General features: G+C 42.2%; 1 protein-coding gene across 1 annotated transcript in view; it reads left to right on the top strand.

The window, feature by feature from the left end:
- Nucleotides 1-89: 89 nt before the first annotated feature.
- The window catches only part of LOC131289530 (cell adhesion molecule Dscam2), a 56,267-nt gene continuing 30,011 nt past the window's right edge, over nt 90-26,345 (top strand). The window contains exons 1-5 of the mRNA XM_058318809.1: nt 90-174; nt 684-1,013; nt 6,503-6,673; nt 13,558-13,707; nt 16,803-16,926. Of these exons, the coding sequence (XP_058174792.1) occupies nt 90-174; nt 684-1,013; nt 6,503-6,673; nt 13,558-13,707; nt 16,803-16,926 (860 nt within the window). The remainder of the gene's footprint in view (nt 175-683; nt 1,014-6,502; nt 6,674-13,557; nt 13,708-16,802; nt 16,927-26,345) is intronic.

The raw sequence follows: 26,345 nt of genomic DNA, 5'->3' as shown, positions 1-26,345 counted from the left end.
ACGAAATTTATCATATTTAGTGTCGGATTCGGCGAACGGTGCGTGATTTCGGAGCTGTGCGAAAGCAGAAAAGCACAGGAAAAAAAAGCATGATGCTGATTCGCGACACATCGCGTTCCGCGGTGATTGCATTCGCGTTATTCTGCCTACTAAGTGGATTCAATTGTCTCAATGGTGAGTAACATTTGGTTTGCCAGATTGTCGTCCGTTGTTTTATGCGTAAATTGATTGACGGAGACCTTTTCGACAAGAGATAGCGAGCATTTCGGACAGAACTAATTGATCAACTGCTTCAATTTCCAGACCCTTCGGTCGTGGAGAAAGTCCACAGTTTAGGGTCACCTGTTCTAAAGTGCTTCAGTCCAGTTCAATAAGATAAATTATTCACTTCGTAAATACGTAAAGATATTTCGTGTGTCGGCGCAACTAGAAATACACGAAGCGAAAGCTACAACAAGTATCACGCACATGTGCACTGGTTGCCACCGTCATTATGTGAGACAAAAGTCTAGTTCTCAATTCTTGTTCTATAATTAAATCAAAATGATGTAAAAGAAATATTATTTCGATCATGCTCAGATTTTTGCTTTGGTGCCATTATTTTTCACCAACTATGCAATACGCGTACCAATTCTAACCAATTCGCTCTCTCCTCCTTTTCCCTTTTTCGTTTTCCAACAAAGGCGCCATGGCCGCCGGCAAGGTAGACGACTCGAAAGGGCCCGTCTTCCTGAAGGAACCGACGAACCGCATCGATTTCTCCAACTCGACCGGAGCCGTGGTAGAGTGCAGCGCGACCGGCAATCCACCACCGGAAATGATCTGGATCCGCAGCGATGGCACGGCCGTCGGCGATGTACCCGGGCTGCGTCAGATCCTGCCGAACGGAAACCTTGTGTTTCCGCCGTTCCGCGCCGAGGACTACCGGCAGGAGGTACACGCCCAGGTGTACGCCTGCATGGCCAAGAACCAATTTGGATCGGTCATTTCGCGCGATGTCAACGTTCGAGCCGGTAAGTTTACGGTGCTTCTCCTTTGAATGTTGCCAGTACGAAACATCTGCCTGCGACGAGTCGGTCTGCGGTTGCCATCACGCACCTATACCACTATACCACAGGCCAGAGAAAAAATACGCGAAGGATAATCCCGATGCTCGTCCTGTTCTTCGTCGAGGCATCCATCAGTGTTTTTTTTGTTCGGTCCTTCGTACTGTAGCTTGTGCAGTTTTCCGTTGTATGCAGTGCATTTTCGTTCGGGTTTGGGAATGCCTATGGCAATGTGTTTGTGTTTCAATCATCTTTCCCCGGAAGAGTGTGTATGTGACCAGAGTTTGGGAAGTGCATGTACGAAGCGAATGGCTCGGCCGCAGAAGGTCAATGTGGAAAAGCAGAGTAAGAAGAGGAAAGGCGGAAGAGTGCAATGGGGAAAAAGGGGAATAAAATGGTTCGGTATTAGAGTGTACGCCAAAGAATGCGAGAAGCTGTTGAAAGAAGTATGGAAATTGCTTCGATGTGGTCTGTCTGTCGCTACGTTTGAAGTGCATTCAAGTGTGCATTGTCATCGGCGGTGAGGGTGTGCATGTTCGTACGATGGAGATGGTACCTATGATGAAGGAAGTAACAAATTGTGAAAGAGTGAAATGGCCTGACAAGGCACGATCGCAGCATGTGTGTGAAGAAATGCAATGCAAATTGAATGTTGATAGCCGTCTACATCGAGTATGGCCCCTCGGCAGCTGTGTTTATTTTGTATAGTGGTTGTATGAGAAAATAAGCCTTATTTATAAATCCAAAATATCAAGAAGGCCAAGGAATGTAACGCAAAAATAAGGCAAATGATGGGTGTGCAAAAGCGTAGTATCGAGCTCATCCGGGAAATCGCTAACAAAGGCCAATACAATGTGTTCCGTGCACGTGATGATAAGGATATCAAGCGGATTAACGACCGAAGCATCACGAGCGCCCCCTTTCGTCGGGGAAAAGGAGAACGTATCATCCGTCCTCATCGACCATCAAAGTTAGCTCATCCTCTAAAGATTCGTCGATCGATTGTGGTGCAGTGCTTGTTTACATGCGTTTCCCATACTGTACTTCCGACTCAGCAGATGTTTCGTACCGGCTATTTACACATTCAAATGATACCCAAATTTCAGCAATGGTCTTCTACGAAAACTGAAACAGGGCGGGTTGATTGAGAAAAGAGGGCTGCTCCTTGCCAAACACGGTAGTCGTTTCGTCAGTTTGAATGGTTCAGTCCAGTTTTCACTTTGTGTCCCAGTCTCCCCTTCATAACTGTTATGCGATTGCGTTTTCCACTCAGTCGTGTCCCAGTACTACGAGGTCGATGTCAACAAGGAGCACGTGATCCTGGGAAACTCCGCCATCTTCAAGTGCCTGATCCCGTCGTTCGTGGCTGATTTTGTCGATGTCGTTTCGTGGACCACCGGTGGCGAACAGGACGAAACTTTCGTGTATTCAGCAGACTCTTATGGTGAAGATACGAAGCTAGCGACCGTGATGACATGGCTCGTTTCAGAACTTGTTTACTGTAGGATAAGCTGCTCCCGGGATCCTCTGCCTTTGCATCCTACGTCCATTTGTGCACCTTGAAGGATTAGTTTTCCACTTTTTAGATTACCTCCTGTAACAGCCACGACAGATTCTCCTGAAGCGCTTTGTTAGAAATATTTGAAAAAAGTTATCTGAGGTTATTGCCTACCATCTGTTTCGTTTTGGAATTGAAAGACAGCGTTATTTTTTCCTTTAGTGTGAAGGCATTAGTTAGGAATACTAAAATTCTTGTGTCACCGCCCCTTCAGTGATTGCTCAGTACTATGACGTGGACGTAAACAAGGAGTATGCCATTCGCGGTAATGCGGTCCTGATGAAGTGTCAAATACCGTCTTACGTGGCCGATTTCGTGAAGATCGTGTCCTGGCATACGGACACTAACGATAGCTTCTATTCCAATTCCACGGATGAGGGTTCGTTCTGTCTGGTGTTGTTAGTTGGATTAAATTTTCTTTTCCTCCAGTTTCCATCCATATTATGATTTGTTCCTTTTGCCACTTCAGATGAACTTTCTCTTCCTTGTTAATTACGATTAGTTATTGAATTATGTTGGTCCGTTCGGTTTCATCAGTGGTCCAGCAGTACTACGACTCGGAGGTAAACAATGCTTACGTTATTCGCGGCAATTCAGCCATCCTCAAGTGCTCCATACCGTCGTTTGTGGCCGATTTTGTATCCGTTGTGTCCTGGAACGATGATGCCGGCAATGTCTATCAGCATATGGAAAATCGGTCCAGTCATGTCGATCAGCAGGATTTTGAAATCGGTTTGTCTCCCCTAGAGCTTTCTACTTCTCGAGTCAATCAAATTCCCTATTCCTTAGTGATCCTTCCGATAACTACCTTACTCAATGCTCACTCCGATTGTAAATTTCGTTTCGATAAGCATTACAAAAAATTAAAACATACCTGTATTTAAAGTCCCACTTGTCTTCAGTTATACGATGGATGTTAATTTTCCTTCATTTGCTCTTAGTTGTCAACCAGTATTACGAGGCGGAAGTTGTGTCCGAGTATGTTATTCGGGGCAACACGGCTGTGCTGAAGTGTAATATTCCCAGCTTCGTGACAGATTTCGTGAAGGTGGAATCGTGGATCGGTAGCGATGGTAGCATTTACAATGCGTCCACATTCGAAACTGGTACATTTTGCTTTATCAAAGACCGTGCGGCGTCCCACGTCCCGTCCCCAGATTCTTTTCCTTGTTCCTGTTAAAACGGGCTTTATTTTAGTTATCGACTGAGTTCGTCTTGCAGAGAATTAGGGGTAAACTTGTTTGACAAATTATGTAGCTCATATTTAATTTCACCTGGCTTACCGGTTTCCCATTCGACAGTCATAAATCAACATTACGGTGCAGACATTCTGATGGAGTACGTCATACGTGGAAACAGTGCTATTCTTAAATGCTCGATACCCTCATTCGTATCCGATTTCGTACGAGTTGAAGCATGGATAGATGAGGAAAATAATGAGCTGCTTCCATCGGAAAACTACGGTAGTGTCCACCGATCCCCGTTCAACGATCACTCCACCAACTTTCCTTAATCCTCCATGTTTCGCAAACGGGTGCATCGAATTTTTGTACCTAACTCTGGATGATTTAGTCTTTGATTAATTAAGTTTTCTTTCATTTTTGGTTCCACAAACTCTTGACATTAGGTTGCAATTATCTTCTCCACTTTGCCTTCTTCAGTTATCAATCAGCACTACCAGCCGGAAATCCTTACTGAGTACGTCATACGGGGGAATTCCGCCATTCTCAAATGCTCGATACCATCGTTTGTGGCCGATTTTGTTCGCGTGGAATCTTGGATCGACGAGAAAGGCGTCGAATTGGTGCAATCTGAAAGTTATGGTTAGGACAGAGGGGGAGCGAATACGTTGTCTAGTAGAGTTATGTTCCTCATCCTATCCCTTGTTCCTAAAAAAACTTCAGGGACCTGTAATCTGATATCTTCTCGTCTATCGTTTTAGATTTTTATTTTGTAACTCTTGATTAGGCTCATACGTTTTTTGTTTTACGATCAATTCGGTTTATTTTGCTAGAATTCAAATACAATTGCATAATCGTGTTTGTCTAAAATTTTCCCCTTCGTTTTTCTCATAATTTCTTTCGATTTACTTCCACAGTGGTCAACCAGTACTATCAAACGGGCTCGGAAGATGAATACATTATTCGGGGCAATTCAGCCATCTTAAAGTGTAAAATTCCCTCGTTCATCACGGATTTCGTTTTCGTCGAGACGTGGTTAGATAGCGATGGCAATGAGTACCACTATCACACAGATCACGAATCCAATGGTGAATGTTCTCTCAGGGCTGACAGCTAACTGATACATCTACTCCTTCTCCTTCTACACATTTGTCCTGTTGGCTTCTACTCTTCTCATCGGGTCTGTTCGGTTTTAAATCATAGATTAGCTTTCACTTCCAGATTATTTTATTTAAAAACAATTTTATTTCTTATTTTTATTACAACCTTTTATTGACCACTTGTTGTTTCTCGGTTCGCCTGGTGTAAAATTATTTCAGTGGTAAATCAGTTCTATCAAACGGACGGCGAAACCGATTACGCCATTCGGGGGAATTCGGCGATCCTGAAGTGCAAAGTGCCATCGTTTATTGCCGATTTCGTTCAGGTTGAGGCATGGATTGATAATGATGGCAACGAGTATCACGGCGACGAACAAGACTACGGTTGCTATAATCCTAATGAGATGTTTCTTTTCTGCTGAGAATTTTGTCCCTTTCATTTTCCCATCCATGCGCCCGGCGACCTTTTGTCCTTATTCTGGTGGTCTTGTTCGAACAAAATGATGTGCGAATGTGTTTTTTGATTTGCATGGTTTTCTGGTTTTTGAAGAGTTTCTAAAATTTCAATTAAACGTGTACTTCTCTACATTTTTATCCTTTGTCATGGTACGACATCAATCACTTGTCCGCAATATTTACCATTTTTCTCTTGCGTTCTTCTTCATATCTTACTTTATAATCAGTTTTGTGGCGATAGATTTTTGAAGGATATAGTTGCAGGTTTCTAGATTTTTCTTGTAAGGTTCGATTTTCCTATTGTGAAACTATTAAAAAGGCTTATATTTAATTAATGTGTGCTTTGTTCTTGTGAAACAATAGTTGTCAATCAATATTACGTCACCGAAGCCGAAAATGAGTACATTATCCGAGGTAATTCGGCCATCTTAAAGTGCAAAATTCCTTCCTTCATTGCGGATTTCGTGACCATCGATTCTTGGATCAACGATTCTGGCAACGAGTACAGTCTGTCCACTAACAGTGATGCTTCGGGTACCAGTTGAAGATAATTTGATTGGGGAAACATTCTTGAAAAACGTGCTTAGTTATTAGCTTCCCAAAGTACATCCCAACAATCCAGTGTTTCACCTCCTTTCGCTGAACGGGAATGGTTTTTTTTTGTTTGGTTATATCCGTTTATTTAATGGTCACAATAGATCGTACGCGCACTTGTGATTGGTAGAATATTCACCTTCAGAGACAGTTTGAGGATCTTCTCTACATTCTTTCGTAATTTCGTGCAGTGGTCATCCAAAGCTACGAAGCGGAAGCGGATAACGAGTACGTCATACGGGGCAACTCAGCCATCATGAAGTGCGAGATTCCTTCGTTCGTGTCCGACTTTGTGATCGTCGATCAGTGGTCCGATTCTGACGGCGGTGAATTTTATCCGGGAGAAAACGAACATTACGGTGAATGATAGTAGAGCATCGTTTTTGCGCTCCACGTTTTCCTTGTTCCATGGTTTTCTCTTCGTTACTTCTATTCTATATAATGTGTATACAGTTGTTTTATTTACTAAACAGAACAAGACTAGCATGGCATATTTTTGAGTCGGTATTAATCTCATTATTGTCTATAGTATTAATTTAATTTATTTTGTTCGTTGGTCACATGCAGTCGTTCATCAGTACTACCAGATTCGGGTTAACGATGAGTTCGTACTGAACGGAAATGCCGCCATCCTGAAGTGTCTCGTGCCATCCTTTCTGCAGGACTTTATAACAATAGACTCCTGGGACATTGACGACCAAACGATCAGTATGAATGCCGATGAGGCAAACGGATTCGGTTCGTTAGGGAATTTACATTCACCTCGAAGCACTATAGTATTATCCCTTCCCTTCGTTCAATAAGTTCCCACCCCTTGACTTTATTACCCACAAATAGAGAAACGGTTCGCCACAGGAATCATCATTTAAGTTTCACGCGTTCCGATTAGTAAAAAGTCTCACTCGGTGCCAGTTGTTATTATTTTGATGCTGCAAAGGTTTTATTTATGTTTACCAGTTCGGGTAATCTGATTTACTTGTTTGTTCCTTCCGTAGTTGTTCACCAGTACTACCAGACCCGGTTGACGGACGAGTTTGTGTTGAATGGCAATGCGGCGATTCTGAAGTGTCTGATTCCGTCCTTCATCTCCGACTTCGTGTTCGTGGACGCCTGGGTGGCGGACGATGGCGAAGAATACCATCACGTTACGGATGGTGCCTTTGGTAAATTGACCGATGATACTTTTTCACCGGTCACTGTGAACTCTCTACCAATGAGTTTCTTCCACTATCCTTCAAAACAATCCTGTTTAACCCCCTCTTTCGTATGTCCCGGCGTTTCGCTTCATTGGTCTTATGTGTTTACAATGTCGAGTAGATCATATGCTCTCCCTAAAATTTGTTGGAAAATTTAGTATTTTAAAGGCAACGATTGTTTTCCTTCTCGCCAAACCATCTGAAATTTAGTCATACATCAGTTCTACAAAACGCGCGTCATCGACGAGTACGTTCTGAACGGCAATGCTGCCATACTGAAGTGTCTCATACCGTCATTCATCGCGGATTTCATAAGTGTCACATCGTGGGTAGCGGACGATGGCACAGAAATCGAACTGAATGCGTCAACCGGTGAGGAAACGGGAAATCATTACCTTCTGCCGCTGATAATTGAGTCCGCTGATGTCCCAGTCCACTCTGCCCTTCTTTTTTCTTGTGACTGGCAAAAGATCCTCTATCGTGCCAGTCCATCAATCAACCATTGGCTTTGCTATTCTTTTATTATTCTACCAGCAGTACTGAACGGTTGCAACTCATTATTTCCTGCTAAATCTATCGTGAGGAATTCCGGTTTTGCTTCAGATTAGTTTGTGCTAATTTTACGTTTGTTTGGTTGTTTTTGTCCAATATGATTCCGGTTTCAAAATTTGTCTCCCCGCTTCTTTACAGTCGTAAATCAATACTACGAGGCGCAAGTGTACGATGTATTTGTGATCCGCGGAAACACGGCCCTGTTCAAATGCCAGATTCCGTCGTTCGTTGCCGACCATGTCGAGATAATCGAATGGACCGCAACCGATGGCACCAGCTTCAAGAAGGACGAATTGTTCGGTAACGAAACAACGCCAAATTTCTCTCAGTTACTTTTGTGGACTTCCGCTAGCGTTCCCTCGCCAAGAATCTCTTCGAATATTCTTCGGTTTCCTTTTCCATTTTCGCTTTTCAGACGTTTGAAATTAATTATAGTACAGAATTTTTTGGCTAGCCTTTGGTACATCTTTCTTCTAGAATCGTTGAGCGCGAAACATTCGAAATTTGCTGCAGCATCTCTAAATAGCATAGGTGGATCTGTTGTCGACTGTTTTCAGCGATTATGTCTTTTGGGTTTAGCTTTTTGTTGTTAACAGGATTTTACTATCATTCATTGTGTTTCCTGTTCTTTTTAATTTGGTTTTTACGGTTTTCACTTATACCTCTTTTACTCAGTATGATTGATTTGATTGGTTTTAGCATTATGAAAATTCGATTCGCACTTTTCCGTTCGGTTCTGATGACCTTATCCTTCTCCAAACTTCCATGGGCTTCACGGCCTACCTTTTCCCGAACAATCCTCCTTCCCGCTAGTTTGTAAGTTAATCACAAGGAAATTCATTTACTCTAGCGTAAATCATCCGCTCGCATACAGGATATCCAATCCTGAAACGTGAAGATAGAAAAACATAAACAAACAGGTGAAACGTTTTGGTTTTCTGTTAAAGCGAACAGATGGTGGTTATGTTCGTTTTGATCCGGTTCGAAGCAAGAACCAGTTCAAAGGTCTGCTGGAAAAAAAGGTGGCAATGGCGGCAGGTGTTTTTGTGTGTTGGTCCGTTTTGTCTTGCTTTCGTAGCGTTTTTGGTCCATACAGTGAAGATTTGTGAATTTTCTTCCGAGACCGGCAGCGATCGCGTGTGGATGCATAAGGTAGACGCAGAAAGTTGTGATGGGTGTTGATCGCAGTTCCCGCAGTCTTGCGTTGGTGATCTTCCCACTGATGGCCTCGTTTATTCAATCTACGCAATCATCGCAGCTGTTACTCTTATTTTGGCTTGGTGATCTCGGCCCAAACTACTATGCTTGTCCACCCAGCATGATGCGCTGCGCGAGATGGGTGCAGAAAAAACATCACTTTCCTAAAACATCGTTGGTGCAAAAGATTAACCGTCATTTTTGAAAGAAGGACAACATCAAGCTCAAAAATGACTTTATCAGATGGAGTCGAACAAAAAAAAATGCTTCCGATTTGTAGCGAAATGGTTGGCACATTTGGCTAACACATGTGAGGAATTGTTTGACCTGATGCCGCCTCAGTGTCACCCATTCGTCCGTTAGTAAATATGTTTCATGCGCTTTCGAGAGATTGGAGTGATAATGTGTGTGCCTTTTTTCGTTAGCTTCAATAGAAAACAGCGTGCATAAAGAAACAAAAATACTTGGAGGAGATGGAAACATCAAGACTTAATTTATGTGTAGCGTTTGCGTGCTGAAATTTCAATATACCAATCCTTTGTGTTGGTGTGGACACAAATATGAACTTCGTTAGAAGATTCCGAATGGTCGTTAGAAGATTCCGTCCGTTGAATAAATTTAAAATCGGTAGCATTTTCAGTTGGTGGATTTAGCGTATACATGTGTTTGCACGAAAATTAGCTTTAATTAATTGAATTTGTGTAAACTTGATGCCTTGTAGTATTCATGTTAGTATTTTTGCGATTTATTTGTTTCCATAACTTCTATAATTTGTGTTTACAAACCTTAACACGTTGACTGCCATGGCTATCAATTTTGATAGCCAGCTGTCATTAGTTCTAAAAAGTTTTTCCCCATAAATAAATGAAAATGCAACATAAAAATTATAGTAATATTTAATATCAATTCTTTGGGAAGCTAAGTTTTTGCTTAGCCTTCAACAATCGTTGGTTTAATAAATGTTACAAAAGAATTTTATTAAAAAATATTTTACTAAAAAAGTGTGCTAAAACGCTTGACACTCAACGTGTTAAATGATTTTATTTTTTAGGGGAATTTAGTACAATCATTATTAAGTATTTATTATAAAAGATTTCCCGTAGCTTGCATTCTGCACTCGGTGTCAGAATAGCAGGCGGTATATGCAAATGTGAAGTTTACATTTAAAACAGGTTCACAATTTTGACAGAAACTTTACTGTACGAAAAAAAAATTTTTAGAAAATAATTGTGGACAATCAATGGAATCAAAAAGAAAGTTTTAAGCATTTCAAACCTTCAAAATAATATAAGCACTACTTGTATAACGGTATATGTTTTTACTGTATTTGAAAATTTGTTGTTTTACAATACCGCTTCAATTTCGAGTGAGAAAAGTAAAACGTCGCTTGATTGCGCAACGTTGCCTGCATCCTTGTTGTGCTACAGTGTTTGCAAATTTTGACAGCTGGAAGTCGTGTTCCAAACGCCTGCTTTGGACTATTAGCCATCCCCACCATGGAGCACCTGCACCCCATTCATAACCACCCTTATTCGCGATCATGAGAGGGGTTACTTCCATGAATCGGCGTGGATGGCGGGAGCGATTTATTTACTGGTGGGTGAGGCCGTTGAGGAGTTTTCGCGCGTAAACCTGCACCGTTTGCGCATGTCCAGAGGGGGTGGGAGTAGCTGAAGGTAGCCATTCCGACCTCGGTTTTGTTTTATGTACAACCGTGTGTACTGGAAAGGACTCTATGTGCGTTTCTTTCAATACCTTGTGGAAAAGAAAGTGTTCAGAAGGTGGCGGTGGTGGTTCGGTAACTCACGTTGGTAAGAACACGTGGTTGCCATGGTATCCAGCTGTTGAGAGTATCTCCCGTTCAAACCAAAACACCGTCAGTCCTACCTCTTATCTAACGTCCTTGCCGCCTCCGAGCAGGTTGATGTCGTTCAACAGGTTGTGAAATGCTCACTACTATTTGATAGTGCTCTCGTGGAGAGCGAAAAATGTGGTAAGGCAGGATGTGCTGCGCCAGGTTGCTCGTAGTTTCTGTACCACCAACCGGTCCCTTTTACCTCACATTTGAACCACTTTCGTTCTCGGTGTCTGCACATGCTCGGGACTGTGTTTGGAGTCGATTCTCGACATCCGGCTAGCGATGACGGGCGCGGTAAATGCGTAGGAAAGGCGGTGGTGTTTTCGTTGGAGTCGCCGATTGTGTGACGCCACGCTCGTAAAAGCACGTGCTTCTCGCCACCGTGGCATTCTTTGAACACTCGGACCACGCGGTTCTCGACGCTATGTGTGTGCCGGTTGCAGTTCATTGAACGAAAATGGTTTCCGTGCCGAAATGAACTGCACCGGATGGCGATGATGTATGTAAGCTAGTGTGGGTACGGATCAAAAAATAAATAACCCCTCCTCGTCGCGTCACAAGCGAAACTCGAACTGCCATGATGGTCGACCCACGCGACCTCTTTAATCTCGAGACGACTAAACTTATAGGGTGATAATTCAACGCCGTTAGAAAAATTGTTCGGTACTTTCGTAGCGTGAAAAAAGACACCAACGCCACCTAGAATTGCCACTTTGTTTACTAACAACGAGGTGTCACTGACACACGAATAAATGCAGCTGTTGTGACAACAAATCGAAGCGCTTTTAATGTTGTATGATGGAACAATTTCTTTACCATCTTTGGTTATACAAAAATTGTGAAAAACAACCAAGCCAACTTCCACTGTTTGTTTATGTGTTATAGATTTACGCTAGAAATAATAAATGAAAATCCTTACGTTAGGACTAAGAGAGGGTACACCGAACCCCTACCGCTTTCGTTATTCTCGAAAATATTGACCCGATTACTAATAGAGCCCAAATCAAGCAAACTATTTTTAAATTTTCTCCTCCAAAAAACACCATCCCGTTTGCGTGACGCAACGATTGCATTGTTTTATATCTATTTCGGGACAGCGGGCGGTTTGGGTTTGGGTCCACCCAACACTAGGGCAGTTATGTCGATACGAATCGAATGGAGCAAATTGTGTGTAAATTGCGATTACTCGACCCGCTGGGAATTTAGAGTGAATCATATTATCGATATCGTCTGGTTTGTAATCTGTCCGATTCGTATCGAGTCCATCGAGTTTATGTAACTAAGGCATATAAGTTTCGATGCACTACTTCTTATTGCATTTCTGCTGCTGATGTGGTGTGAAAAAGATTTCCATTAAATAGCAATGAATTGCGTTAAGACATATCTGAATGATGAAAACATTGATATCAACACTGTCTTATAGTTAATTGGAACTACAAAAAACTTGAAATAGATTATTGTTTTATAAAGTACTGCGAATGCATAAAAATAAATATCATACAAGCTTTTATAAGAAAAGAATTCGATTGTCGATGTGTTGCAAACCTTTGTAGGTTTCCTTTGTTTCCTTGAAATTGTATTGAAATTATCAATATTGCAGGACAAAATTTAGAAACAGATAGGTATCTGAAAAGATATAATTTACTTTTTTTCTTTTTAAAAAGAGGTTACCAAACAAACCCACTGTAAATAAGACCAGTTTTTCGTCTATACCAGCTAGCCCTCACATCATTCAGTGCGTGTACTACAGTGCAAGTAGTTGTAGGAAGAAGATGCATCGAAGCTTAAAAATGCTCATTGCCCCTAGGTTCTCCACACTGTGAGGGTGAACCCGGTTCCGGTTCGACCACGACTATGACGTCTCATTTGCATACACAACCAGCTAAAACAATGGACAGACCTCCGAAAACGACGAGGGCAGAAGTCTGCTGGTTCGCCGCCGGAAAGACTATGTGCGGTGCTGCTTCAAAGTGCTGCTCGCCCCAAAATGGAATGGTAATGCCTGCACGTCGAAGCGAATCGAATGATGATTTCAGTCAAATTTGACCACGGTCATCAAGTGGTAGCATCATTTCTTTCTTCGGGGGAGTAGCACAGTAGAACCAGTACCTTAATAGAGCTGGACGAGCGGCGGCGCTGTGCCAATGAGTCGTCGTAGCTGGTGGGGGATGTCCGATGTCTTATTTAGCAGCGGAAAATACCCTCTCAGGAGTCTGTGGGGGCAATGTGACAAACGAATCGTCAGTATGTGACGCTAGATTCCAATGACTACGATGACAACGTGGTTGCGAGTGTGACATGAGGTGGCACGGTAACGGCAGCAAAATATAAATCCTACGACTTCCAACCGCTGGCGGGGGTGAAGTAAACGAGCGTTGAATAGATGTCCGTTGACGCAACAATTCATGACAAACCTCCGAGAGAAATTTGTTGTATACGTTATCTTGATCTTATCTTTCTTGCTTTCTTGTTATTTTGTTTCAAGACAACCTACAACGAAAGAAGATGGAAGAGTGGGTCCAGTCTACCCCATGGTTCAAATTCTCAGAAATAGATTAATTAAAAAGCGCGCTCGCTTGCTTTCACCTCCTTCCAGTTGGGGTGTGTGTGGTTGACACTGATTTTTATCAGAACAAAACGCTTTACTGTTTATCGTCTCCCGTGCCACTTTTGAACACTGCCTCGAACGTTGTCTTGCGTGGTATGCAGTAGAATGCATGTTAATCTGTTAGTTGGGGTTGGCCGAATATGCTGGGTCTGTATTTGACTAATGTTTGTCTATCTTTCTTCATCATCCCTCCGTCCGGCCGCCATTGCAGACGGTAAATACATGGTCCTCCCATCCGGTGAGCTGCATATTCGTGAAGTTGGACCCGAGGACGGTTACAAGAGCTACCAGTGCCGTACCAAGCATCGTCTGACCGGGGAAACGCGACTGTCGGCCACCAAGGGACGCCTGGTAATTACAGGTAATTTGAAGTGAACTCTTCGCGCCAACACACGCACAGAGTCGGCACAAAGGTAGTAGTACTACCTCGGTCCGTCGCACGCCTTTAAATCAGCACCTTTTGCCGCCACGATGTGACGAAGGGTGGGATGCACCCGATGGTGTGATCTTCTTATTGAACGCGTACAGAACTTTACTTCGCGGCATCTGAAATTCAAACCACGATCGGTCCATGGAAGATTTGGGCTGATTCTGGTTGCTTCCTGCCTCGTCGTCGTCATCGCATACGGCTTGAGGTTGCTGTTTCTCATGTATAATGTAAAGCATATTCTTGTATAGCGCGACACCATCATCTCTTGTACACTAACCCCTTTTTGTGGAAATAAGGTGACCCTTCGCAACTCATTCACACCACGTTACGCATTTTATCACTCATTTGAGCACAATTTGGCCTAGGCCTTGTCAGCTACTTCGCTCCCGCACTGTACTACCAATAACTGCTATCACTACCACCACTAGCTTCGCTTTGTAATTATTTAATCTCCCTATAATAACACAAGATATCTACCGAGCGTGTCATTGTTCCAAGTGGTGTTAGATTACCAACAAAATGAAACAACAATGGAACGACTGACCGCCTGATCCGTTCCAGCGTGTAATGGAGAAATTAAAACCGAAGATGAGAGACAGTTGATGTTACATATTTCTTGATACAGTTTTACAGTAATATTTTTAGTTTAATTGAAATCCTTTAAGTACTGTTATATCTTCACGTTAGAATAGGATTGCTTTAGAAAAAAATATTTAATGCGATATTTTGGTATACTGATATCTAGAGCGCTCTTTGTGTCAAACTAAAATTGACAATTCCATAGTTACTAAAACAGTATCTCTAACAGAAACAACTGAAAGTGTTTGCTTATAATGCTCTACAAATAAATCCAACTTGAAAAATCTCTTCGATGGACCTCGAATGATCTACCACCATGACAGACTCAGACTCTTAAGATTCCCTACAAGATGATGAATATTGTCGTGCGTTTAGATCACGAGAAACTGCTTTACATTATTCCTAGAGTGTCGTGCGATCCTGTGTTCATTGTTTACCCTTTTTCTCAAGTGTTTGGAACGTGCTGGTGATCGCAACCCGTGTAAATACCCATCACATTCGCGCGTACTGCTTCTCAGTAGTGATGTTGGGCTGCCGCAAAGCTACTTTCGGTTTTTTTGTGACGCCAATCATGCTTCCAATCACTTGCTACTAATAATCGTCAGTCATAAAAGTAATAAAACTTTTTCCATCGATCCTTCAAAAGTGCAACGACAGTTAACTTTATTGTTTGCACAAGTTTGTTTGTAATCATTCTATTTGTATGTGTGATTCTGTAGTTTCATCAATTAAGAACTTGTGTGTAACTAAATTATAATGAGACATTCGTTTTGCATTCATTGGTAAATAACAAATGTAATCCATAGCAGAATTAATTTTATCGATTACATGTTCAAACGTTGTAATCAAACGTAAATCGTGGAACAATCGCTTTTTTCATTCACGATGCGTATAAATTCAGCTTTTCATCGTTTCTCTGTTTGCTTAGTGCATATTTTGAGTTTCGTCAGGTGTGGAATTATGTTATTTCGCCTTTGTGCGCCCAATAAGTAAATAAACAGCATTTTTTTCATATTTTAACAACAGATTGTTTGCTGTAAATTTTATTCGATTCAACATTTTTGAGTATGCCGGTGACCATGGCTGAGAACTTACGAGATAGAATACTATAAATAATTTAAATCTGTATAAATATTCATGAATTACATTAGAACTCAACCAAGTTTGTTTATTCAACCTATTTTTTACGTCATTTATACTAAACGTGCATACTTTAATCATAATCGAGTTCAATGAATTAAATTGTTCACGATGAGGAGTATAAGAGATAATCTGAGACAAATCGGATAGAACACCGCATGGCATTTCAAGGCTACATGTTGCTTTTTTTTATTCACGCTCATGAACTGAATTCAAATGGAGCGTTTCAGATTATATTAAGCCAATAACAACTGACCGATCTAGCGTTGGTGTTAGTATTGATGTGTTCGTGAAATGCATATTTTGTGTGATAATTACTCCACTTGTTGACGACAGTATTGATTTGTCGTACCGTTTTCAGTAATTTTGTCGTACCGAAATTTTAATACAAATTATGAATTATGTTAGAATAGATTCGATAAAAAAAATTATATATTTTCTTAAGAGAAAAGCTGTATGAAAAGCTGAAAAAATAGGCATCGTTTCTGTAGAGTGAGTTTTATTTTACTTTTATGACTGTAGCATTCAATCACGACCAAATAAGCTTCCGCTCGAGGACAACTACTATATGCGGTTGGCTTATTTTGTCGCGAAATAAATAACCAAAAATCAAAACAAATTGCCTGAATGTTGGGATAGGGTACCCTGTGTTGCGTGTAGAAGAACGTTGAACTGTCCGGGCCGCTTTGGGCCCGTTTGACGAAACCGAACAGAGCAGCTTGCAAAACATAACTATGAAATTTGGAAGAAAGGAACAACGGAAGTAAAAATGAATCCAAATCCAGATCGTCCGAAGGGTGTACGGTTTACGATAATCTTGTTAGTGTGACGGAGATTGAAATCGAGTGTGAGTCAGTGAGATGTTCTATTTGTGGTACTAACCATGAATATGTGTGTTTTTTTACAACTGCATGGATCAACTCTTCCTAGTTCCAATATGACGAGCAGTGTAGAGAATTATTTTACGCTTGCACTGCATTCCGCGAGCACAAGGACAACGTTTCAGAAATATCGGTCACTGTCTATATCTGCCAACGGATGGTTCTTTTGCACTAATTATTGGTGCCTTGGGTTTTGCACAATTAATATTAACTAACATTCACCTATACACAGTTACACACACAACGTGCTAAGCCATGCTAGAGGTCAGAATGAGATGTAGAGTGTCGGACCAAGAGAACAAGCGATCACAAACCACAAACCGCTTCGGCCACTGTAACACGCAGAAGAACAGTCCAGCTAATTGAGAGAGTACGTGACACAATTATTTCGCTCTTTTTTATTTTTATTTTTTATTTCTTCACTAGAACCACTTGGTCGAGTGGCTCCCAAGCTAGACTTCCCTTCCAAGATCGTGACGGCAGACGCGAGGCGTAGCAATACGATAGCTTTGCTCTGCTTGGCCCAGGGCTACCCGATAGCTGTTTGTAGGTAATACCATCTGATCCTCAGTGTCGCACGCAACGAGTTCATTGCGATGCCGCCATCTTCTTGCCGGAGATGCACAGGGTTCGCTATACCAATCCCATCAGAGAACTAAACACTATCGTGCGTGATCGGTCGTTAGACATGCCGCCACCGACACGGGGACATGTGAGGCCGCGGATGAGATGATATGACATTAATCCGCAATAATTTCTTTTTTTTAACGTGTTTTTTGTCACTTACTGTAGAGCCCCTTGCTAGCGTTGCGCCACGCCTTACGACCGGTGATAAAAGTCGCAACGTGGATATCAGAGTAGCGCACAAAATAACGCTTTTGTGTCCGGCGCAGTCCTTTCCGGTACCTGCGTTTAGGTGAGCCGTGCCCAGAGGTTTCTTCTTTCAGAATAGTAAACATGTTATCGAAGGTTCAAACTACTCCAGGAATGTCCTTAGTTTTAGAAGAGTTATTCATTTATTTTTTGTCAATGTTAACTTCTTCTGTTGCTGGCTGGTTCTGAATTAGTTCCACAATAATACCGAATTGGCATCTTGAAATCAATTTAATTTGTTTATTACCTTTTATTAATTCTACGTGATGAAAGACCAACCTATTTGGAGGTAGAAGAAGTAGCTTAAGTTGTACTTTGATACTAGGAGTGTTTGTGGGCATAAGGCATAAGGCCCCAATTGTGTATTTTTATAATATACATAACACATAGACTTGTGCATTACCAATGAAAAACTTAACATGTCCAATTAAATAGATTAGAATAGGCATTCTTATCTGAGATTTGAAATCTTTCGTATAAAATGCTTAGATCAGCCCTCCTTGGTATAGATTACAGATCGTGTATCAATTCTTCTACCATCATTAAGGTACCCTTTCAAGCTTGGGTCATGAGAAGATGTATTGACGATCAAATCATTGTCGATTACCTTCCCCTTTAGAACCCGTTGGCAGTGTCGCGCCACGGTTAACGTCGGGAGATGCGATGCGAGTGCAACTGGAGCACTTCACGGCCAACATTACTCTCTTATGCCCGGCACAGTCGTTTCCGGTTCCCGCCTTTCGGTAAGCTCGACGATGGTCATCGTAGCTCTTCTATCCCAACATTTGGTGAGCAGGGTTTTTGCGGGAGAAAACTGCATTTAAATTCTTCGGTTGAGAAACCAGGGTAACACAAATTTTTTGTGAATTTGTCTGTATATTTGACATTTGACAGAACCGGTTGGCAGTGTGGCACCGAGATTGACGTCCGGTGACGAAAGCCGCAAGCTGCTCGTACAGCGGGAGGCCAATGTTACGATGCTCTGCCCTGCTCAGTCATTTCCGGTACCAGTGTTTAGGTAATCTAAGATTTTCGAACCATTATAATTTCCCGAAGAAGTGTTCCTGTGCCAACATTCATTAATTTGGAAAACAAAAAAAAAATGGTACTGGTTAAAATATGAATCTGTCATACTTTCTGAAAAAAAAAAAACTCAACTTGCAGAACCCGTCTCCAGTACCGCCCCCAAGACTCCTTCATTGACCCAGAAACCGATCTTTGCCGAACCACACACTGATCTGGCACTGTTGTGTTTAGCTCAAGGGTTTCCCGCTCCGAACTTTAGGTGAGAAGAAGTTTTGAATTGTTCAAAATAGTATTGAGAGACGAAAGAAGCCTTCAGCTTGATTGTCTCAAGCGTCAAGGATTACTGAATGTGGTCATGCATATCTCACAGGCAGATAATTTGTTTTGATGTGTTTCGTTTGACACGACTGGCGCGGAGTTTGATTGATGATCCGATGGATCTCTTTCTTTGTCCTTTAGAACCTATCGGTGCAAAGCCTCCAGTTCTTTCGGTGGATAGTAAGAAAAATTGGATGGAGCGTCGCATGAACACGAGTGTGGTCTTTTTCTGTCCCGCCCAGGCGTACCCGGTAGCTTCATTCAGGTTAGGTTGGGTTGTTTACGGAGACTCTCTGGTTACTATATGAGAAGTATGTGTGTACTGATGTGTGTGTATGTATTTTAAACATCTAGAACCTATCGGTAGCAAATCTCCCTCCTTCTCGAACGACGCCGTTACCGTAGCGGTCAAGACAGCAATGAACTCAAGCACTGCCTTAACATGCCAAGCTCAGGCGTTTCCAGTTCCCGTGTTCAGGTACCTCTACCATGCATAGGCTTTCCTAGTCCAACATTTACGGGGTAGTTTTGTAAGCAAAAGAGCATAACGATAGATTTGATTCACGGTTTATTTCCTCCGACGATCCTAGAGCCGATCAGCAGCAAAGCTCCTTCTCTGTCGTCGGAAGCGATAGCGGTGGTACGAGCCGCCTCGAATGCCACGATGGCGCTGTTGTGTCAGGCACAGGCTTTCCCTGTTCCAGTGTTCAGGTACTTTAAAAGGCGTAGAATTTCCTCTGATCGTAACTTATTTGTTTTTTGCCTCCTACTAGAACCGATTGGTAGCAAGGCACCATCGTTCTCTACTACCGTCATTACTATTATGATGACGCGGTTGAATACTAGCGTCGCGTTACTTTGCCAGGCTCAGGGATATCCTACGCCAGTGTTCAGGTAGGGTCAAGATTCACTTATCCGGAGATTCTTTCGTGTTCATACGACATAGGCATACCGTTTCCCGTGTTCAGAAATTTGTTTTGAAACCTTTTTTGAAGTGAGTTTCCCCAGGAATACTTTCGTTCTTTCAATGGTTTGTGATTTTATCCACTTTTTAATTAGAACCTATCGGTAGCAAATCACCCTCATTCTCCACCGACGCCATGGCATTTGTTCGAAGCTCTTTAAATGGAACCGTAGCACTGCTATGTCAAGCACAAGCCTTTCCTGTTCCGATTTTCAAGTAAGTGATCCTACACACGGTTATATAAAAAACAACGGGAGACGACGGGGTTCCCTATCCCGGCCAATTGTTGTATGTGCCCAAGTTAAGTTGCGCACCACGGGAGGGCACTCTAACTGTGTGGAAACCCGCTTCTGTTTCTAGAACCAATCGGTAGCAAGGCACCATCATTTGGGTCCAATATTATGACATACTTGGATGTTAATGTCAGCTCCAGCGTGGCGTTGTTGTGCCAAGCGCAGGCTTACCCGGTGCCCATTTTCAAGTAAGTGCAGATGTTTACTCTATCCCAACTTTTCTGCAAAGGCAAAATCGTAGCACGGGCACGTAGTTTTGGGGTTGTGAACTTAGAAGGCTTAATTTAATACGTTTATAGAACCGATTGGAAGTAAAGCGCCGTCGTTTGCCACGCACTCTATGAACTACGTGGATAGCTCGCTAAATCGGACCGTTGCCTTACTCTGCCAGGCTCAGGCATATCCAGTTCCAGTGTTTAGGTAGGCACCGACCAGGGTACTTATAACCAAGGGCGTTTCCGAGGTTTTGGGTTGTAAAAGTGTTATAAAAAGTAATGGATATTGTTTTGAATGTACATTAATCGGTAACTACGCAGAACCGGTAGGATTTAAACCTCCAAGCTTCAACAACGACGCATCACAGTTTGCGCTTTCGTGGGAGATTGGGACACGGATTACGCTTCTGTGCAATGCTCAAGCATTTCCGGTTCCGGTCTATAGGTAATTTGGAGACATCTTTAGTGATCTTTTTGGTGTAATATAGTAATATTTTTAGTTTGTTTTGTGGAAATTATATTTGTTTTCGTATTGACGGTTTACCATTACCGAGACATCATTGATAGGAGTATTTCTGTTTCAAGATTTCGGATCTTTGTGTATCTGGATTGGATCAATTGAATTCTATATTACCATCACCTTGTCTGTCGTTTACTATATTTAATTCTGAACCCTTGGGTACCCTGTCTCTAGGTGAATTGTTCAGGTAAACGTGTTGTTGATGAATTGATCAACTGAGCAACATGATTTGATGTTTTTCTAAACCTAGAGCCGGTCGGCTTTAAGGCACCTTCGTTCAATAATGATGCCGCCCTGTTCGTGTCCAGAGTTGGCGCTGGAGAGCAACTAACCCTCCTATGTAACGCTCAGGCATTTCCAGTTCCAGTGTATCGGTAAATGTTAATTTTGGCATTAATTTCCCTCTCGTTACCCCTTCCTTCGTCATCTTCCTCCCCCATGACATCTGTAGAGCCGATTGGATCGAAGGCACCAACTTTCGCATCAGACGAGAACAGTCGATCGTATACAAAGATCAGTAATCACAGCTTGGCGCTTTTCTGCCAAGCTCAGGCATTTCCGGTTCCGATCACTAGGTAGGTGTTAGCCATCGCGGACGCAATGCAGCAAAGGGTATCCCTGTTTTGATTTTTATACAGTGATATGTTAGATGTAGCGATTTCATCCGGTTATTTTGTTTTGCAGAACCAATTGGTTCGAAGGCTCCAACGTTTCCATCCGATGCACGGAGCATAACTTATAACAAGCCTAGCAATACAAGCTTAGCACTGTTTTGTCAGGCTCAGGCGTTCCCTGTACCGATTAGTAGGTACGTGTATAAACATAGGAATGGGTTTCCGTTTTCTGGAATAATAGCTTAATACGTTTTATTAATTACCTTCATCGGTGACATAACTATGGGAATAAAAATTTGTATATTTATGACAAGTCAGAAACTTCGGATGACAGCGTTTTTGCTACAAACACAGAAGGCAATACTATCCTAGCATAACAAAGGTTTACAAATCCTCTACACGTTCGACTCACTTGATCCTATCGCATCACATTTTGTTTGCAGAACCTATTGGCTCTAAACCTCCTACATTTAGTTTTGACTACAAGAAGCTTTACTTCGTAAAACCAAGCAGTACAAACATTGCTTTGTTCTGTCAAGCGCAGGCATTCCCGGTACCAGTAACAAGGTAAAACTCTATCCCTCATAAAACATTCGGGCAGACCAGCATCTGTGGTTAGAAGCTGCAGGGTTCTATGAATTTTACAATTTTGTTTTCAACGAATTTCTTCTCTAGAGCCTATCGGTTCTAAAGCTCCGACGTTCTCATTCGATTCGAAAACGTTCACGTTCATGAAGCCGAGCAACACGAGTGTCGCACTGTTCTGTCAGGCGCAGGCTTATCCGGTACCGATCACAAGGTAATCCCATATCCGGTTATCCTCCACACATCAGGCACTTTGTTGGTCGCAGGGTTTTGGTTTGATCCATTATGTAGTGAAAGTATTCCTTGTTACTGACTATATCTGACCCGTCGCGGGTGTGTTGTTAAAGAACCGATCGGATCGAAGGCACCCACTTTTCCGTCGGACTCTGGTACCAGCTCGTTCAAGAAGCCGGCTCACTCCACAATCACGCTCTTGTGCCAGGCGCAAGGTTTTCCCGTTCCTATCACCAGGTAATCCCATACAGGCAATTTGTCTTACTTTTGGGGTTTAAAGATTAATAGAAAATGTAACTAATCCTTGTTGCCGCGCCCTTCCTAGAGCCGATCGGTTCTAAAGCGCCCAGCTTTTCGTCCGCATCTCGCACGAGCTCCTTCGTCGAACCGAGCAGTGCCAGTTTGGCGTTGCTTTGCCAGGCGCAGGCTTTTCCCGTTCCCGTCACAAGGTAGGCTTTGAGGCGCGCAATATTCAGGCAATTTGTTTGTTGACATCTTTCGCTCCATGGTGTGGACGTGGTGTTCTTCAAGTATCCCCCATCTTATCATGTTTACCAGAACCCATCGGTTTGAAGGCTCCCTCGTTCCCTTCGGCCGCCCTCAGCAGCTCATTTAAGCTCCCGAGCCGCTCGACCATAGCTTTGTTTTGTCAAGCTCAGGCATTTCCGGTGCCCATCACAAGGTAACCTCATAGCTATAAATTGTTGTTCCCTAAACCAACATTCAGTGCGTAACAGTTTCGATTAATAATAACCACCGAAACAGGAGATTCTTTGCAAAATCTAAAGACTGTTTTTGTGCATTCCTTCGATGACCAGAGCCTATCGGGTTAAAGGCACCTTCGTTTGCGTCGGCACTGCTTAGTGGCTCCTTCAAATATCCAAGCCAGACAACATTTGCCCTGTTCTGTCAAGCACAGGCTTTTCCGGTTCCAATTACTAGGTAGGACAGTTGACCATTTGGGTTACAATATAGGATTCGGTCCAATCTAACATCCGAAACAAATAATTTGGAAACCCAATTGAACAGCGGGTTTAAGTTTATTCTTAGCTATTTACCCTTCCTTTGCTTTAAGCGTGTTTTCTAAAAACACTTGGACCTGTATTACCATAAACGAAGGTTGCGGTACACAGCATTCTAAGGCAGTTTGTTTGTTCAGTCAAAAACCAATGGATAACCTAAATTGTTAACCTTATCTGTTTATTATACCCTTGCATTAGAACCCATCGGACTTAAAGCTCCTTCATTTTCAACCTCCGCCCGAAGTAGCTCCTTCGTTGAGGCCAGCAACCGGACGTTAGCATTGTTTTGTCAAGCACAAGCTTATCCTGTGCCTATCACAAGGTATGGTTGGGACCCTCTAATCTGTTTCCTCGTTCAGGCAAATGTATATCTTCTTGTTTTGATTGCGATTTCCTAGTTTAACTTATGTTATATTTGTATACCCTCCCGTTAACAGAGCCGATCGGTTCGAAGCCACCGACGTTTTCAACTGATTCCAAAATTAGCATGTTTGTCAAACCGAGTGACTCGACAGTTGCCTTATTTTGTCAGGCGCAGGCATATCCGGTACCGATCACAAGGTATGACTTCCAGTCGTATTTGGTACCACCAGGCATTATTCCCAACATTCGGGCAAGATTAACAATGAGAGGGTGGGTTAATTTATGCATTTTTTATTATACCTCGCTAGAACCGATTGGGTCGAAAGCTCCCACGTTCTCGTCCGATTCGATGGGAAGCATCTTTCGGCGGCCCCAAAATACTACCTTTGCATTATTCTGTCAGGCTCAGGCGTATCCTGTGCCGATCACCAGGTTGGTTTGTGAATTAATTGTTGTTTAAAGTTAGCTTTTATTCAGGCATTGGTGGACATTATACTGTTCCTATTTTCCGATTATCAGATTATGTTTTGGAAGCGCACGGAGTAGAACATATGCTACCCAACATAAAGCAACATCCCAAAAGTAAAGTGCTCAACGTCTTAGAGCTTAGCATACAATGCGTGAAGTTAAAGGTGATTCCATTTACTTTCCCGCTCCCTCCCGCCCGATAACAGAACCCGTCGGTTCCAAGCCGCCAACGTTCTCGTCGGAATCGAAGGGAAGTATTTTCGAGAAGCCGGCCCGAAGCAGCTTCGCGCTGCTCTGTCAGGCCCAAGCGTTTCCGGTACCAATAATGAGGTAAGCCAATTTCTGCAGGATGTCAGCACCGTCGGTCGTTATCGTCACGATTGCGTGCGTTCCGGCGATCATTGTGCATTAGAACTGAAACAAGACACGACCGAAATAATAGTGCACACATTTGAAAGTAGGAATATGAGCACGAGAAAGTATATGTTCTCCATATATACTTAAATTTATCTTGATGGCTTTTAGACATAGTTGCTAAATATGATAAATAAACTGAAAGTACCAATCCGCGAGGTTTCGTTCTAGGCAGTTTTCTTATTACAACCATCTGCTTGCGTCTAAAACACCATCAAGATCGTTAGATGCCCATTCTCTTCGGTTTAACGAAAGTATAGAGCAGAAAAACCCGGTACGCTGCTTATTATTATTATTATCCTTTCGACCTAGTTTGCTTGTACACTACCGTCGCCTTCTCTCACACTTTCTCTCTTCTCTCTTTTCCCCGCAGAACCTGTCGGCAGTGTTGCACCGAAAATTTCCGGAGATCGGCTTCAGGAAATGAGTGTAACAAGTGCGCAGGATTTTGCAATACTCTGTCTTGGGCAAGCCTTTCCAACACCGGCCTTCAGGTGATTGCTGATTGCGCTTTGTTTTGATTGAGTTTGTGTCTTGTTTCCGTTCCGTACATCTAATTGGCTTTACTGGCGTACGCTTTGAATTTCTAGCCAGCCCATTCGAAGTACACGCACACATCGCACAAGGATGAGGAGCTTTTTTTAACGTAAACCATTGACCGTCGTACAACAATCCTTTTTTAACGTTGGCGTGCTGGTTTTATGTTGGGTGTCATAGTTTCTTCCGTTGGTTCGTATTTGATTTGCGCTACAGGAAAATCCGTTTATTTAAACAACATGATAGATTCATTCATCCCACATTCAGACATTTGTTTTTCATTAATCAAATTGGATGAACTTATTATTTTTCCACAAACTCTCTAGAGCCTGTCGGTAGTGTAGGACCGAAAGTGTCCGGAGGGCGGCTGCAGGAAATGATGGTTGAAATCAATGCTACTTTCGCACTCCTCTGCTTGGCACAATCATTCCCTGTGGCTGTGTTTAGGTAACGGATTAGGAAAATACTGTAAACAACAACAAACAACTAAACAGGGATTCACACCAATTTTCGGGCAATTTGTTGTAAAAAACAACACTGCAAAATTGATTGTGTACATTTTTTTTTATCTGGTGCTTCACTCTACTTGTTTCACTGCAGAGCCGATTGGCAGTGTTGCGCCGAAGATTGCCGGTCATCATCTGCAAGATTTAAATGTGAAGGCTGGTGATGACTTTGCGATTCTCTGTCTCGGGCAGTCCTATCCCACGCCCAGCTTTAGGTAATCGTACACAGGACTCTAAGAAAAGTAATTCAAATAAGTTCAACAATCCCAACATTTAGGTAACGAATATGTTCGTTATCTATAAAGTGTGCAACGCTATATACTATTGTATCTTGTTCAATCAGAACCAATTGGAAGTGTGGCGCCTAAAATTTCCGGAGGCTTACTGCAAGAAATGAAGGTGAAATCAGGCGAAGATTTTGCAATCCTCTGTATGGGTCAGTCATTTCCGATGCCTAGCTTTAGGTAAGGCACGAGGATATGGTTTATGAGGCCATGATTGAATGAACAAGTACTGTATAGGTTGGTCAGGAAAAGATGGTTTTGGGATATCTACATGCTTGGAGTTGATCAGTTAGTTTTTCAAAAAAAAAAATTATGTGAGACAAATCTATGAAATTATATGCAGTTTGGCAGTAGGGTAAGTATTGAGTAATGAAAGTAAGATCACTAAAAGCAAAACTTTGTCACAAAAAGTATTATATTAGTGTTATACAAATCAGTTGAGTTAATTTAATGCAATCAATGCTATTAATTCCATACTAAAATATTTTTTTTAATAAAATTTTGATACATGATTAAAAGAGAAGCTAGTTTTCATTAATTAAATTATGTTTTATTTAAAATTTAAGTTAAATAAAATGTTGATATCAAAAAATAATTTGTACAGTGACATAAACTAAAACAAAGTAAAACCATAGTTTTTGCTGTCGAGATTACTTTCATTCTCTACCAGGTAACAGTATAATGTGGGGACAGGAAAAAGCAACTGTTTCGTCAAAATTTTACATAAAATTTC

The sequence above is a fragment of the Anopheles ziemanni genome, chromosome 3 (assembly GCF_943734765.1).
Source record: "Anopheles ziemanni chromosome 3, idAnoZiCoDA_A2_x.2, whole genome shotgun sequence".
Lineage (NCBI taxonomy): Eukaryota > Metazoa > Arthropoda > Insecta > Diptera > Culicidae > Anopheles > Anopheles ziemanni.
This window is presented reverse-complemented; position numbering and strand designations above follow the sequence as displayed.